The sequence below is a fragment of the Penicillium riverlandense genome, assembly GCF_028828495.1.
Source record: "Penicillium riverlandense strain IBT 135883 chromosome Unknown utg000003l_segment0_segment0, whole genome shotgun sequence".
Lineage (NCBI taxonomy): Eukaryota > Fungi > Ascomycota > Eurotiomycetes > Eurotiales > Aspergillaceae > Penicillium > Penicillium riverlandense.
Genome location: NW_026643196.1, coordinates 1,700,280 through 1,714,536, shown reverse-complemented (window position 1 = coordinate 1,714,536; position 14,257 = coordinate 1,700,280). Strand labels below are relative to the sequence as shown.

Sequence of the window (14,257 nt, the reverse complement as noted above, 5' to 3'; positions counted from 1 at the left end):
ATCAACACTTTTTCTGCCGGAGATAAAGAACAGTGAATTGCCTCAGGCAGCACTCGCGCAAGGCTAACCCTAAACAGTCATCTTGTACTATTTCTCCAACTCTCCACGACTCCGAAATTCCTCGGGGCTTCGAAGCCGGACATTTCCACTTTTGCCCATGTCCGAACCCTTCAGGATGTATATAAAAGGTTCACGGAGGAAGGATATGGGTAATTCCATCTCAGCCATCATTCACCACTAACAGCTCTTGTCTCGATTGTCGAGTCCCGGAATCTCCAATTCATACAAACGCAATGTCGAAACCAAACTCTCCTCCCGCCCGACAGTGGGCTTTTGTAAGTCTACCGAAATAACTTGTATACATTGCAAATATGTCCATTCTCATAACCTAACAGGACGGCCGCGAAGTCGACCTGCTCCACTACATCTACTCCCGCCCCGACATCAAGCAGTTGCGCGGGAACCCCCAGAAGGTCCTGGCCGCCATTGATGATTACTGCCAAAAGTTCAACCCGCTCATCAACGTGGGCCCGACGAAAGGCCCGTTTGTCACCAATCTCATCGCCGAGCGCAAGCCGTCAGTCATGATCGAGCTGGGCGGATATATTGGCTACTCGGCCATTCTTTTTGGTGCAGCAGTGCGCGCAAATGGAGGCCAGCGATTCTTGAGCATTGAGAATAATCCCGAAATGGCGGCCGTCGCGAATCAACTCGTCGAGTTGGCGGGGCTGCGGGATACTGTACAGATCCTGGTGGGCTCAAGCAGTGACTGGCTGGTGGAGATTATTTCGGAACAGAAGGATATTCAGAGCGTAGAGATGCTGTTTCTGGACCACTGGCAGGATCTTTATTTGCCGGATTTATGGCTGCTGGAGCAGTTGGATGTCTTGGTGCCAGGTACCTCAGTCTTGCTCGCAGATAATGTGATCATGCCCGGGGCGCCAAAGTATCTGGAGTGGGTGAAGGCAACCCCCTCGCACAAGAAGAAATTGGTGGAGAAGTTGGGCGCAGGATCTCTTGTGCCGAAGCCGGAATTGGTGTATGACACGACAGTGCACGAGTTTGAGGCTGAGTTTGGCAAGGTATGTCTTGACATGAAGTTCTGCTGGGCAAGAAGGATTGCTAATGAGCGGATTATAGGATGGCATTGCAGTTACTGAGATCAAGGCATAAGAGTCTGTCTAGTTTATTACTTGGCCCCTCTTGTTGCAGCACCTTGTTCGTAATGACCATTAAATAATCAACTTTGAAATCATTTGCGCTTTTTTAAGTCCACATCCACACCGTCAGATTACGATATATGTCATCATGTATCACCCAGGGAATCTGCGTTTTATATTCAAGTTTCTCCCTACATTTGGTCCAGGACCTCACCGGCCTAGAATGAGGGATATTCATGGTGCTTGATAGAAACTCAGTTAGAGAGAGTTACGCATAAAAAAGTTCGGTGTAGCCCCGAGCTGAATCGATCCAGAGATACTTATGGGGACCAAGTGATGGGTTAGAAGAAGTCGCGAGCAGCATACGCACACACACACACACACACACACACACACACACACACACACACACACACACACATTCGGGGAGACTAGGTAGGAGATTCGATTTGACCTCTCTCAGCCAGAAATGAAGCTACTCGTTCGATGCAACTTCCCAACTCCGCAAATCCTCCCGCACATCAAACTCAGACAGCTCATTATTCGAGTTCCGAATTCTCCATCCGCGTCCCTTCGCGCCGTCATAAATCTGCTGCTCGATACTGCCTGCCATCTGCCCATGGCCCAGTGTGGAAAGAGACTCGGGAGTCTTGCCGCTGCTGTGGGAATGATTACTGGCACTCTTGGGCCGTTTCTCAAAACTCAAACTTGGTGATAATCTCTTGCCCGTGCGATTCTGCCGCTCAGCGGCCTCGGTGCTCAGGAAAGAGTCTGCGTGGTCATCTTCGACCGCAGCTCCGCGATTGGGGTTGTGAGCCTTGTTGTTCCAGCAAGAACTGCCAGCAAATAACTCTTCAACCAGTTTGTCCGCTGGCAGGTCACCAGCTCGAGAGGTCCATGATGCTGCCAACGTGCGTCGATACATGTCTTGCATATCCGCCACTTCGCGGCTTTGCACATTGATGGCTGGCAGCTGTCCCAGTTCGTCGTGGGCGTCCGGCTCCGAGGAGTGGACGACGCCGGCAATACCGCCAAAGACGGTGGCAGATTTCAACGCAGGGCTATCAACGGTTAGTACAGCCGGCATTTCTGGCACCTGCGCACATACGTAGTGAAGTTGCGATCGCCTTCCACTTGACGCATCGCTATCCCAATCTTGAGAGTACTATTGACCTTGCTTTCAAACATCAAGTACCGACGCACAACGCCCTCATCCTCTTCAACCTTGTCCACATATTCAGCTAGATTGAGCTTGATCTTGCCCAGTAGGTTCCTATCTGCGTGAGACGAGGATCCGAATTCCTGAATGACCTCAAAATGCAGCTCGCATTCCTGAAGCATGGAAGTTCGGTCAATGGTGAGGCGCACTTGAAGTGCTTTTTCGTAGTTCCAGTAGGCTTGGTGGTCGAGAAGTGTCGCTTTCTCTGTGGTTCCATGGTGCTCGGTTGCGCTGGATGATGGGAGGCGCCACCGTACGAAGACGACGCCCTTGCTCAGAGGGACATTGTTGATATCGATGATCTGGGAGTTATATTAGCTTGGACAATACATTTGAAGAGGCAATTTCCAGCTCTCACCCGCAGAACAAGGTCAAATCGGGGCTAATGTAAGATCACATGGTTTAGTCACTGATGATGCTTCATCCGGGAGCTCCGTGGACTGGCTTACCCTCCTGTTCTTGGGAACTGTGAGCAAAGCAAGTGTCAGCATATTGACAAAGAGCAGTTCATCTTTTGGAGAAGGAAAGGGTGCACGAGGTGTACTTTAAAACGTACCAAAGGCTTGCATGGTGGCTGAATCAAATGACCATATATGGAAGGGTCATGCAGTTTCGCAGTGCCATTCACGCCTTCTTGCCGACGTCTGGTCCCCAGGACCTGCCTAAGGGGGTCTGTCTGGTCTGCAACTGGGATCAAGAGACAAGTGACATCAATACTGGATGGTGTCGTCGAGCTCCGCCCGTGCTGTCCCGATAAGCTCGCCAGGGCGGTGAGCCACGCAAGAGAAGAAAGAAACATCAGAACCCAAGCTTTTCCTTCTTCCCTCTTCCCACTACTACCTTCGTGGTATCAACAGCCATCATGAACAAACAAGAGCCATCCCTTCCCTCACCACCATCTGAGACAGTCACGCCTGTGCCCCTCGACTCATCCATTCGCACGACCCCAATTCACCCCGACCTCTCCGAGATCCGCGTGCCAGGCGAGCCGTTGCCCTCATACCGCTACAATCCAGTGACATGCCAGCCTCTCGATGACGCGGAAATCCACCTTCAGCTCGAGCGACTGCGCCGCGAACACCCATCACAAGCCTCAGCTCTGAGGGCGCAGGAGCAAGCCGCGAAAGAAGCAAAGCAAAGAATCGAGAATGCCGAACGAAAGCGCGAACAAGTCCAAAAGGCTATGGACAAGAAGATCAAGGAACGCAACACCGAGATGAAGGTTCTTTCCAAGTATCAGGAGGTCAAGGCTTCTGATATTCCGTCGTGAAAAGACGCAACTACACGCCACCGCAACAATTCCGAAGCGCAGAGAATGAATCGCAACGACAATCAGACTTACAAACCTTCAGACTTACTGAGCGCCTACAACTCCTTGTTAGGAGTATCATGTCTATCCGAGCCTCACGCGCCAAGTCGCTGCCACGCCCTTAACTGGAACCCGCCAACCGATGTCTGTCTTGCCCCCCCAGATTTCCTCCGGCCAACCCTTCAATCCCGATGGAGGCTATGGAATTTGCGCCAAATTACAGGATATTGTCGACGTCAAGTTGCGTGAATCCCTTTCCGTGCCATCAACTGCAGGCTCGAAATCATCCTCTCGCCACGCCTCGCCTCGGAGATTCGGCCAGCAGCTACTCCCACGCAATCAGCTCATACTACGGAAAACGGAACACCGAGATGGTGCCTCCCACTAGGACCTTCGTGCACTAGCGAACAATTCATCGCCTGATTTCTCCTGTTCCTAGGCTGAAGTTAGATAGCACCACACGCATCTCTGTCTTGCAATCTCAGCAGCTTGGGAAACTTTTTTCCTCGGCATGTATTTTGCTAATGTAGCGATTAATGAACTACTTTCTTTACATCAATTCTACAAACGTGAGCCGCATAGAGATATCCACGGGTCAATATGACCTTTTAGCCATCTGTCTTCTATTCGGCTCATGTGTCGTGGATATCATTTCTCTCTGTTGACGAACCGGTCCGTCAACCTGTTTTCAATCTGGAGATGGACCGCAAAACTTGTGTCTACTAGTTACCCCCCAAGACTTCCAATCTACCGTCTGCCTTGTGCAGTTATCGATAGAAAGATAATCTCTCAACATACTCTAATCATTCACTCTTAACTATTATTCAAATAGCATGACCAGCCTGCGATCCGTTAAATCGTGGGATTAATGCCAGAAGTACAGCCAGGAGTCGTCGAGCAATCAGAATCAGATCTACATTCGACACCAGTATAGCACCACTGCGACTCATCCGAGCATCCCTTCCAGCAAAATTCCCACTCTCCACAAGCAGCAGTTTCATTGAGGCTGCACCTTTTCTCTATCAGACCCCTCTTCTCAAACATGGCTGCAGAGAGAACGGTAGTGGCATGGAGAAGCGCAGGCGAGAAGACCGACGTTAAACTTCATGGTTATAGTTGGGATTAAATTCTGCAGGAAGAAAGGAATCCATTAATTAGCAAAGAACATCTATAGCAAGAATAGTAGTGTGGCAGTACGGTTGAATATTGGTATGGCTGACTGGTGGCTTGGTCCCGATATATATCCCCGGGTTAGGTTCTGATACGCTGAAGGGCTTGCTTGGACTGGGTAGCTTTGAGAATGATTCCGAAGATAGACTTCAGGGAACTTCCTCGAGGTTTATGTATCCTGTTTTTACTGCCTACCAACTAAGGGTTATTTGGAGAGCTGCATCCTTACCCTTTGTCACCGCTGGGGCGTAAAGGTATGGGAGTAACTATTTATGAGACTGGGTCTGAAAGATTGAGATCCTTTCAAGTCAAAGCTTATTTGCATACTAGTCTTGAGCAAGCCGCCCTTGACGGTCCTGCTGGGGCGGTTTTCTTGCTAGCGGCGAGTACTCAGATTCCTATTCTTACTGAACAGCATGTATCTTCTAGAGGAGTGGAGTTAAGACGTCCGCGCCTTTTGAGCGATAAGAATTGGTAACTCCGCAATTTAAGCATTCAGTGATTGGCGGTGGCTGCAGCTCACAGTCTTTGGCTTAAACAGGATTTCGGACCCCCAATAGCTTGAAACTAGAAGCAACTGTGATGATGAGATATTATGTACTCGCCACAGATCTTCAGGGTCCGGTTCTATCTTCACAGCCTCACCCTATTTTTCACAACCTCGTCCTATTTCCCAAAGCTTTGCTTATTCACTCCAGCATCAGACGAAGTTTACCAGAATTCCTCACACCCAGAGGCATTTAACCCTTACAAAACAGTATTGCCAGCCAGAAAAATAATCTCAAATGATTTTAAACCACCCCCAAAACTGACGTGCATCCCCGATCGACGTTGCTATTGTTGGTAGAGTCGCCACGACACGCGGCCACTGGCGGGCACTACACAAGGTGACAGCAGATGGCGGCCTGTAAAAAGTTTGGACCCTGGACGCAAGATCTCCGCTTGTACACATATCGCAAAGCGTCCTCTAAAATTAATCGTCATGTTCTCGCGAGGGCCGAGGTCGAAAAGGGGCGAAGACGTCAAAAGGCTCGCTTATATCCTTTCGATCCCCTAGCGTACGCTATAGACGGGCAAATAGATTAAATTGAGACATTTGGTGAGATTCCTTAATATATTACAATTGCCCCTTCATGTGAAGAAGATTTTCCGAGGTCTTCTTGCGCTGCTATAGATCTCAAGGCGGTCATGTGACCTATCAAACCCTGATTGGCCAAGGGATTCACTTTCCTCCTGCCTGCCCAACGAGGAAGGATCTTCCAATGCCGTCTGTGCCTCGAGGCCTCTGCTCTCGGAGGATTTCCGGATATACGCCAATTCCTGTTTGCAAATCCCTCTAGACTACGGAGGAGTCCGTCCATCCTCGCACGCACGTCAGCCTCATTTTACTTTTTATGTTCTTCTTCACGACTTCTGTCATAGTTCCCCTTTTCCCCTGCTTAGTGGCATCGTGGCGTCACTATTGACCGAACTACTCTCAAGCAGGGACAGAATAGCCGACCACACCGACCCTTTGTTGTGGTTGCAGCGAATGTGGTGCACCGCCTCAATGATAATGTGGATATTACCCACTTCCAAGGTTGCAGGAGCGGGGGGTTGCCAAGCGGGTACGATGATGTACGAGCCAGAACCTTCGGCCTCTCATCCGAGACAGTAAGTTGTGACCGGCGCGATTGATTCGCACTGTCTCCGGAGATGGGCACGCAAAATTTCCGCTAACGCTCTAGCGGTGATTAAGCCCGGGCTACTAGTCTCCCGAGCCACGTACGTAGGCGAATGATGTACAGCCAAGAAATGGTAGACTCGATCGACTAGCAACAGGATCTCTGCCAATGAAAGCCGACTATCTCCAACCGTGATATCAAGTCTAAGATAATTGTATCCCGGGGACCTCCGGGGGAAATGTTGGGGGATGCGGTGAATTCTTGCGGAGTCACTTTTCCGGGGGAGGCTTACCCCGAATGAGAACCTCTCCGTCCCTTGACAAGGATTACAGTCACGAGCCCGCATTTATGGAGCCTCTGATATCAACGGCTGGAGAAAAAAAGGCGCGCTATACTGGAACATGGCTGCAGCACCCCGCCTGTGGCCCACTCATGGTGTTGTCCGGTTGGCTGGTCCATTACAGTCTGGACGCCAACCTTGGCTCCGCTCCCCGTGTGTGGAACCGGTCCAAGCCCAAGATATCCAACCCCAGCGCATTTGCGTCCGCATACACCCCAGATCGAGGTCATCATTGAGTTGAGCCATGGCCCAATTTACGAACGGAGAACATGTGCCTGCGCTTCCCAGCCGAGGGAGAGGAGGTCAGTGGCTTGCCCTGACTCGAGCCTAGTTTTGACCCATGGATGGTACTCAGGCACAGGGTAACTCTGGGGTCCGGGGAACTGGATCACAGCTCGCATAAGGGTCTATTTTCTTGTCACATGGCAGGAACCGACCATTTTTCCTCGGTTGAAACTAGCTTTTGAGAGCTAATGCGGTTGGGTAATTTCCGCCGCACAGCACATATATCGTCAATGGCGCACCCGCGCTACTAAGCTCGCTCGCTTTATTTTGGTTTCCCATCCTGCCCCGGCCTCCAGCTTTTTTACTCTCAGGACAGGATCGAGGAACCGAGATCGGTCAATTTGTCTCTGGGCAAAGCAAGGTGCACGACAACAGAGTAAGCCTCGCGCATTAAACCAACACCATGCGCTTCTTTCCGGTTATCACTACTGCGCTCCTGGTCGCGACCGGAGTGGCCGGTGCACCTCCTACGTCTTCTGCAGGTCCGGTTGTTGCGAATCAAGACAATGTTCCCGCCGCTGCTGCCACCAATGCTGAGTCAGACGTATCGAATGCCGCTGCTGCTGCTGCTGCCGCCGCCGCTACGACTACGTCTAAGCCCGAAGGCGCGAAAGTACCGGATACAAATACCGACCAGAACACAGCCACGGTTCAGAATAATAATGCCCCTGTGGTCGGCGCCAATCCTGTAACTGTGCCAGCGCCTTCGGTTCCGGGGAATACTCAAACTTCGACAAGTAAGGCTGCCGCCCCAGCCCCATCTTCCGATGCTTCATCTGGCTCGAGCTCTTCATCATCAGCCAGCACCGAGTCTATTGGTTCCGATATATCTTCCGCCCTTGGCAACCTGCTCGGTCTCGGATCAGGTAATGGCGACCCTCTCGGCGGTCTCGGAGAGCTTCTTCAGGGTCTGGAGAACTTGTTAAATCCCGATTTCCTGGCGGAGGTCACAGATACCTTCAAGTATCTGTCTACTTCGCTGGCTCCCCCTGTCGACACGACGCTACGTACTCTCGTCGCCAATGCCAACAATTTGTTGACGGCCTCGTTTGTCCAAAAGACAGAGACTCTTATCGACAATGCCAACAATTTGTTGACGGCCTCTTTTGTCCAAAAGACAGAGACTCTTATCGACAATGCCAACACCCTGCTCACCTCGTCATTCATATCTAAGACAGAGACTTTGATTGACAACGCCAATCTCTTGCTTACCAAGGGATTCGTGACCAAGACCGACAATTTGATCGACAGTGCCAGTAGTTTGCTCACTCCGGCGGTTGTCAAGGACCTCAAGTCTTTGCTCGATCAAATCACTCCTCTGCTACCCGAGCTCAAGGGCCTGCTCACCCCTGCAACGATCAAGACCTTGCAGAATCTTTTGACGAACGCCAGCAGCCTGTTGACCGCTCAATTTGTCAAGGAGACCGACCATCTGGTCACTGAGGCCAACTCTTTGTTGAGCGCGAACGTTGTTCAGGATCTGAAGGATCTGTTGAACCAGATTGCTCCTCTGCTGCCCGAACTCAAGGGTCTCCTGAAACCGGCGACTCTTAAGGAATTGCAGAACCTGTTGACGAACGCCAATGACTTGTTGACGCCAGCCAGCGTTAATATGATTGGCAACCTCCTGTCCAATGCCAACAGCCTGCTGACACCTTCCTTGGTGAAGGGCCTGAAGGGTCTCCTCGGTGATGTCGAGCCTCTCCTGCCTGAACTCAAGATGCTGCTCAAGCCGGCGACGATTTCCTCCATCGCCAACCTCTTGACCAATGCCAACAGCTTGCTCTCGACCGCCAATGTGCACGAGATTGAGAGCTTGCTGTCCAACGCCGGCAGTCTCCTGACAGCTTCGAATACGAAGGAAATCGAGAACTTGCTCTCCAACGCCAACGGCTTGCTCACGCCTTCCTTCATCCACGAGACAAGCAGCCTCATCAGCGATGCAAGCGGCCTTCTTACACCTGCCCTGGTCAAGGGCTTGAAACAGATTCTGGCAGACGTGATCCCGTTGCTGCCCGAGCTGAAGTCGTTGCTTACTCCAGGAACGATTTCTGGCATTGCAAACCTCTTGACAAACGCCAACTCCTTGTTGACTAAGTCTAATGTCAAGGAGATTGAGTCTTTGCTGTCCAACGCTGCTGGTCTGCTTAATGATGTGCTGCCGGTCATGCCCGAGCTGAAGAAGTCGGTTCTCCGGCCAGCTGTCATCGAGGATCTTGGTTATTTGGTCACCAATGCCACCAATCTGCTCAAGCCCAAGTTCGTCAACGAAACGCGTGGCCTCATTGGTGATGTTGCACCATACATCACGCCTGACCTTTTGGTCGAGGTGGGCGATTTGTTGGGCAACGCCAACGACCTATTGTCGAAGAAATTCGTCAACGAGACATCGACTCTCATCGAGGACGTTTCTGACGTAAGTCACTTTTTCTATCAATAATCCCTCCAATATTTGCTGACACCGCTTTATAGTTGATGCCGATACTCATGAACCTGTTGGGTAATATGTAAGGTTGGGTTTTGAATGTGCTCCCAGCCAGTTACGATTCATAAGGCTTTATGGGTCTTTTATGTTGTTGTGGATGTATTTACGAATACGACTTTAATGTGCTTGGATGATAATCTATGAAAGTCCTATATTTGAGACCGTATACTCTCCCTCCACCGTATCGTAGTATGGGATCAGTTTCCCGAAAAAAAAAATTTTTTCTTTTTTTTTTTTTTTTCTATCGAATACCTATTCCTTTTCCATGCCAATAATGGGGTTTTTGAATCTTATCAATAACTTGTCCTTCCTCTCAAGTGTTTAGTGTGGTGAAGACTTCGTCCTGTCCCTTCCTATCAATGCCAAGACAATGCTTACTGTTGGACCGGAGTTGCGGCCAAATTCCATGCACCGAAATCCGTTCCAGGCGCCAACCACCCTTCAATCCAGTTCCAACTCCGTCGCATTTCAAACTTCCCGAACTCCTTGTACCGCTGATCTATGTCTTGGAGTGTCCTTACTACTGTTCTACTCTCAGATCTCCCCTTTCCCCTTCACCCAGTGCCACAGATTAAACCCGAATCCCAACGGAGTTTTCACACTATGGAGTCTAGCAGACTCGACAACACCGGAATTCCTGCGCCTTACGGTCGGGCGTGCGTAAACTGCTCCCGTGCAAAGTGCAAATGCATACTTCTCGCCAGTGGGACTGATTGCGAAAGGTCAGTCGTTTGCTGCCAGCGAATCGCATATGCAAATTCGCTTTATTCGCCGGCATGGAAGAAATGACATTTCCAAATTCATAAGACTAACTTGTTTTAGATGCCACCGCCTGAGTAAGGAATGTCGGCCATCACAGCCAGTCCGAAAGCGCACTAGCAGGCGCTCCGAGGCTTCTAGAACTGCACAGCTCGAAGCCAAGCTTGACAGCCTCGTTTCTATGCTCCAATCGGGTCATGTTAAATCCAAATCCGTGGCGAATCTGCACACTGGAGATTCGAGAGACGCGCCCTTGTCAGACGAAGCCAGGATCTCGGCACACGGCTTCTCTCCCCTCTATGGAGAGCAAGGAATTCTCTCTCCGTCAACAACAGAATCAGCACATGCTCAACCATCCCCATGGGGAGATTTCTCTTCATCTGTTTCTCCAGAAGAGGAGGAGCAATTCTTTAATGATTTCCGCTCGAAAAGCATGGAATACCTTCCCATAGCTTACATTCCTCCTCACGTTACCTCATCTCAATTTCGCCAAGAAAAGCCGTTTTTCTGGTTTTGTATAATGGCAGTATCAACAAGAGACCTGGAGAAACGTGACGCGCTTCTAAACAAAGTAAACTACTTTATTTACCAAAAGATCATCCTTGGCGTTGAGTCAAGCTTGGATTTGCTTCTTGGTTTAATGACCTATACCTCGTGGTAAGTATAAGCAAAAGAGCACTCTGTTTACAACCATTGTTTTAACAAAGACCGTCAGGACCATATTGTCGAAAAAGCCGTTTATGAATTTTGTCGGCCACATGATAATGGGTCTAGTATGCGAGCTTGGAATCAACAAAGATGTTCCAAAAGAGCAATCAGCATTGCATACCTTCAAGTGTTCTATCGGTTGGAAGGTACCAGCACCTGCCCTCCGAACTATGGAAGAGCGTAGGGCTGTGCTCGGTGCCTTCCTGATAACCTCAAGGTACTGGGCCATCTCTAAGTGCCTTTATATCAATTGTGAGCTTAGCTAATACTTTCCCATAGTATTGCAGTGGCTTTGCTGAAGATAGACGCTCTTCGATGGACACCACATATGGAAGAGAATCTTTGTCTTTTGGAGCAGGAGAAAGAAAGCCCGCAGGATGAGCTTTTGGTCACTCTGGTACGAATCCAGCTGGTGGCTGATAAGGCTTATAATCTGCAACGTGATGAGGAGAGAAATTCTGCTCCAACAGCCTTCTATGTCAATAGTCTCCAGTCACAGCTGAATACGGTAAAACGGCAGATTACGCCCCAGCTACAACAGCACCGTGGGTTTCCCAGTCCTTAGCAGCGCTCTCATTATTAATGACTTGTCTAGTAAACGTCCTTTTGAATCTTTCTCACACGGAGATCATAATCAATGAGGCATCTATCTCCAGGTTTCCGGTTCTCTCGAATGGCCCAGATCTGCATCGCATTGAGAGCCTCTATACTTGTCTCCGGGCAGCCCAAACCTGGATAGACGTCTGGCTCAGTATACCACCTGAGGACTACGTATCGTGCTCATTTTTAATGTTCTTCCAATTCTCCCGCGCCCTGGTCAACTTATACAGAATCTCCACCTTGGAGGATCCTCCATGGGACAAGGGCGCAGTACGGGAAACTGCAAATCTGTTGGAAATTATCGATCGTCTAATTGACCAGACTCAAAAGGCTGCGCATCACCTCTGCCCGAATACGCCTAGTCAGGATTATGGAATGACTCTGTTTGGTAGAGGAGTGAGAATGGTTCAATCTTTGAGACAGGCCTGGGCGGCAAAGCTGACAGAGGAAAATCCGGGGCTGCCAGAAATGCCTGTTAGTGACTGTGTGAATGACGGTGAGATTGGACTAGCTGGCTCTAGTCTGCCGGATATCTTACCGTTGGACGGTTTCGACGATGCTTGGATGATGGAATTTTTGGCTGCAATGTGAAATTTTTATTGGAGTTAATGTCACAGACCTTAAGCGGACATAAAACGCACGGGGTTAATAGACGAGCCGCTGTTTTTGCTATACCGCAGATGTATGTCAATGCAGTTGCGATTTGCCTAATCTGTTTTATTTTGTATGATAGTCGTAATGGGAATTGAGATGATCGATTTGAGTGGTTTATTCTCCCTTCTTAGAGATTGTTTTGTATGGTTAATTCTTCGGGTAGGCTTTTGTTTATTGCATATTCGGGGTGTTGTTTGTCTTCCTCGACATGCCTTCTAGGTTCTGCCTTGTCTTGAATTCCTTTTGCCAAGCTGTATTTATAAACGTGCTCTAAATATATGTTCCTTTTTGTTGTGAAGTTGAGTCGTATGACTAACTATTTGAGAGACAGTGAGACCATCAATGTCACCATGCAGTGGTCGTCGCATCGGGGGCTTTTTTTGTCCGTCACCACAGGTTACCTCCGCTAGTGCAAGTCTAGGCGACGCAGCGTGCCCACATTATTCGCTCATAGATTATTCCCAAGCAGCACAGCTCGCAAGGCTGGTCTGCCAAATAATACTAGGCTTGAATCTGAGACCTGATTTTTCGCGACGTGGAATGCCTGATGGGATGTCTCAGATGATTCTATCGGTCAGCTCCTCCCGGCACCAAAAAAAGCACCCGATGCCTAGTTCGGAGCGATCTGCACCCTCTAAGACCAAGGCAGACGGAGGTTTTTCATCGTGATGGCATAGCAAACCGAGAAACAGAGGTGCTTTTGGCAAGTATTGTATCGATTTTATTTCAAGGCCTGGCGGCTGGCGGTGTATGTAGAGAGCAAGCACTGTTTGTGCTTTGTGGTGGTGATGTCAGTAAACTGCAGGACCACCCCAGGCCTAAGTGACGAATTGAATCGCTGAGCAGGGTCGCCGATTACCCCAAGCCTTTTGACTTCGGCCGCCGCTTTTTAGTCACATTGCTTCATAGGGATGGATGCCTTACCTTCCGGGATGAGGGATAGCGCTGTGAGCTGTGATCATCAGCAGACACAGCCCCAGCTGCAAGAGAACCTGTTGGAAGCGCTCAGCAGCGAAGAAATAATTGGGTCAGAAGCCGAATTCCAAAAGTATAAGAAGAGCCTCCTTCATCGCCTAGATTTTATCATGCTCATAATCAATCCTACTTTCTCAAGAAGCAATCCTCGTCTTCGTTTCCAATTCAATACTCGCCGCCACCAAAATGCGTTTCCTCGCAACTGTCGCTTTCTTCGCCGCCGCCGGCCTGACTCATGCCACTCACTTCAAGCTGAAGACCACCGGTGCTGCCAACAATGCTCACAATAATCTCTATGTCTACACTTACCACACCGGTGCCGGATTTAATGATGCTGTTCTTGACAGCAAAGAGAGCGGCGCCCCCTGGGTTCATCTGAATGAGACGAGAGTCAGTTTTGAGCTCGGTGATCACACGCCGTGGAATATGGATGTTGGTGGAGACACCAACTACGCCTGTATGTCTCCATCATTGATCATTATCAAGAAACGATATGGCTGACATGATATCTGAATAGCGTGGGAACTTGTGACTGTCAACGCCGGTGAGGGCAGTGATGGTTTCTCGATCAACGAGAATGGTCTTGTTTTGCCGAAGAAGTCGGGCTTTGGCGGTTGGCTTGGTGAGTGTACTTCTTTTTCTGCCTAAACACTGTTGGCTAATGTCTTCGATCTTTAGTCTGTGAGTGGTATCACAACGGGCCACAGCTCTTCTGGATCAACGGCGACTACAGTTACACGATTCCCTGCAGCTGCAGCAAGGTTAAGCTTGAGCCTATCTATCCCGCCTAAAGTATTGATGCTTGCAATGATGCGTGAATGAGTATCTTCCGCCTAATTTTTAATGATCGAATTTCATAACCCTGTGTGGAATAACCTCACTTCTTTCCCATTCTATCAATATTTAATATAATCCTACATCCATGTTTT

At 49.5% G+C, this 14,257-nt stretch overlaps 6 protein-coding genes across 6 annotated transcripts; 5 read left to right on the top strand and 1 right to left on the bottom strand.

Moving 5' to 3' along the window:
* Nucleotides 1-293: 293 nt before the first annotated feature.
* Nucleotides 294-1,387, top strand: N7474_004340 (O-methyltransferase; the record flags this gene model as incomplete). The annotated part of the gene is made up of 3 exons (XM_057195755.1): nt 294-335; nt 396-1,082; nt 1,367-1,387. The coding sequence occupies 3 exons, from the start codon at nt 294-296 to the stop codon at nt 1,385-1,387; spliced, it is 750 nt and encodes a 249-aa protein (XP_057053151.1).
* Nucleotides 1,388-1,635: 248 nt separating this feature from the next.
* On the bottom strand, nt 1,636-2,948 carry N7474_004339 (N-terminal C2 domain-containing protein; the record flags this gene model as incomplete). The annotated part of the gene is made up of 5 exons (XM_057195754.1): nt 1,636-2,221; nt 2,269-2,681; nt 2,738-2,761; nt 2,829-2,845; nt 2,936-2,948. 5 exons carry the CDS (start codon nt 2,946-2,948, stop codon nt 1,636-1,638), a joined length of 1,053 nt encoding a protein of 350 aa, XP_057053150.1.
* Nucleotides 2,949-3,241: 293 nt separating this feature from the next.
* N7474_004338 (uncharacterized protein) lies at nt 3,242-3,649 on the top strand (the record flags this gene model as incomplete). The annotated part of the gene is made up of 1 exon (XM_057195753.1): nt 3,242-3,649. The coding sequence occupies one exon, from the start codon at nt 3,242-3,244 to the stop codon at nt 3,647-3,649; it is 408 nt and encodes a 135-aa protein (XP_057053149.1).
* Nucleotides 3,650-7,550: 3,901 nt separating this feature from the next.
* Nucleotides 7,551-9,658, top strand: N7474_004337 (uncharacterized protein; the record flags this gene model as incomplete). Its single annotated transcript, XM_057195752.1, has 2 exons — nt 7,551-9,563; nt 9,620-9,658. 2 exons carry the CDS (start codon nt 7,551-7,553, stop codon nt 9,656-9,658), a joined length of 2,052 nt encoding a protein of 683 aa, XP_057053148.1.
* A 577-nt stretch (nt 9,659-10,235) lies between these two features.
* Nucleotides 10,236-12,290, top strand: N7474_004336 (uncharacterized protein; the record flags this gene model as incomplete). Its single annotated transcript, XM_057195751.1, has 5 exons — nt 10,236-10,288; nt 10,455-11,048; nt 11,107-11,316; nt 11,379-11,644; nt 11,695-12,290. 5 exons carry the CDS (start codon nt 10,236-10,238, stop codon nt 12,288-12,290), a joined length of 1,719 nt encoding a protein of 572 aa, XP_057053147.1.
* A 1,224-nt stretch (nt 12,291-13,514) lies between these two features.
* On the top strand, nt 13,515-14,119 carry N7474_004335 (uncharacterized protein; the record flags this gene model as incomplete). The annotated part of the gene is made up of 3 exons (XM_057195750.1): nt 13,515-13,785; nt 13,846-13,950; nt 14,007-14,119. The coding sequence occupies 3 exons, from the start codon at nt 13,515-13,517 to the stop codon at nt 14,117-14,119; spliced, it is 489 nt and encodes a 162-aa protein (XP_057053146.1).
* Nucleotides 14,120-14,257: the final 138 nt, after the last annotated feature.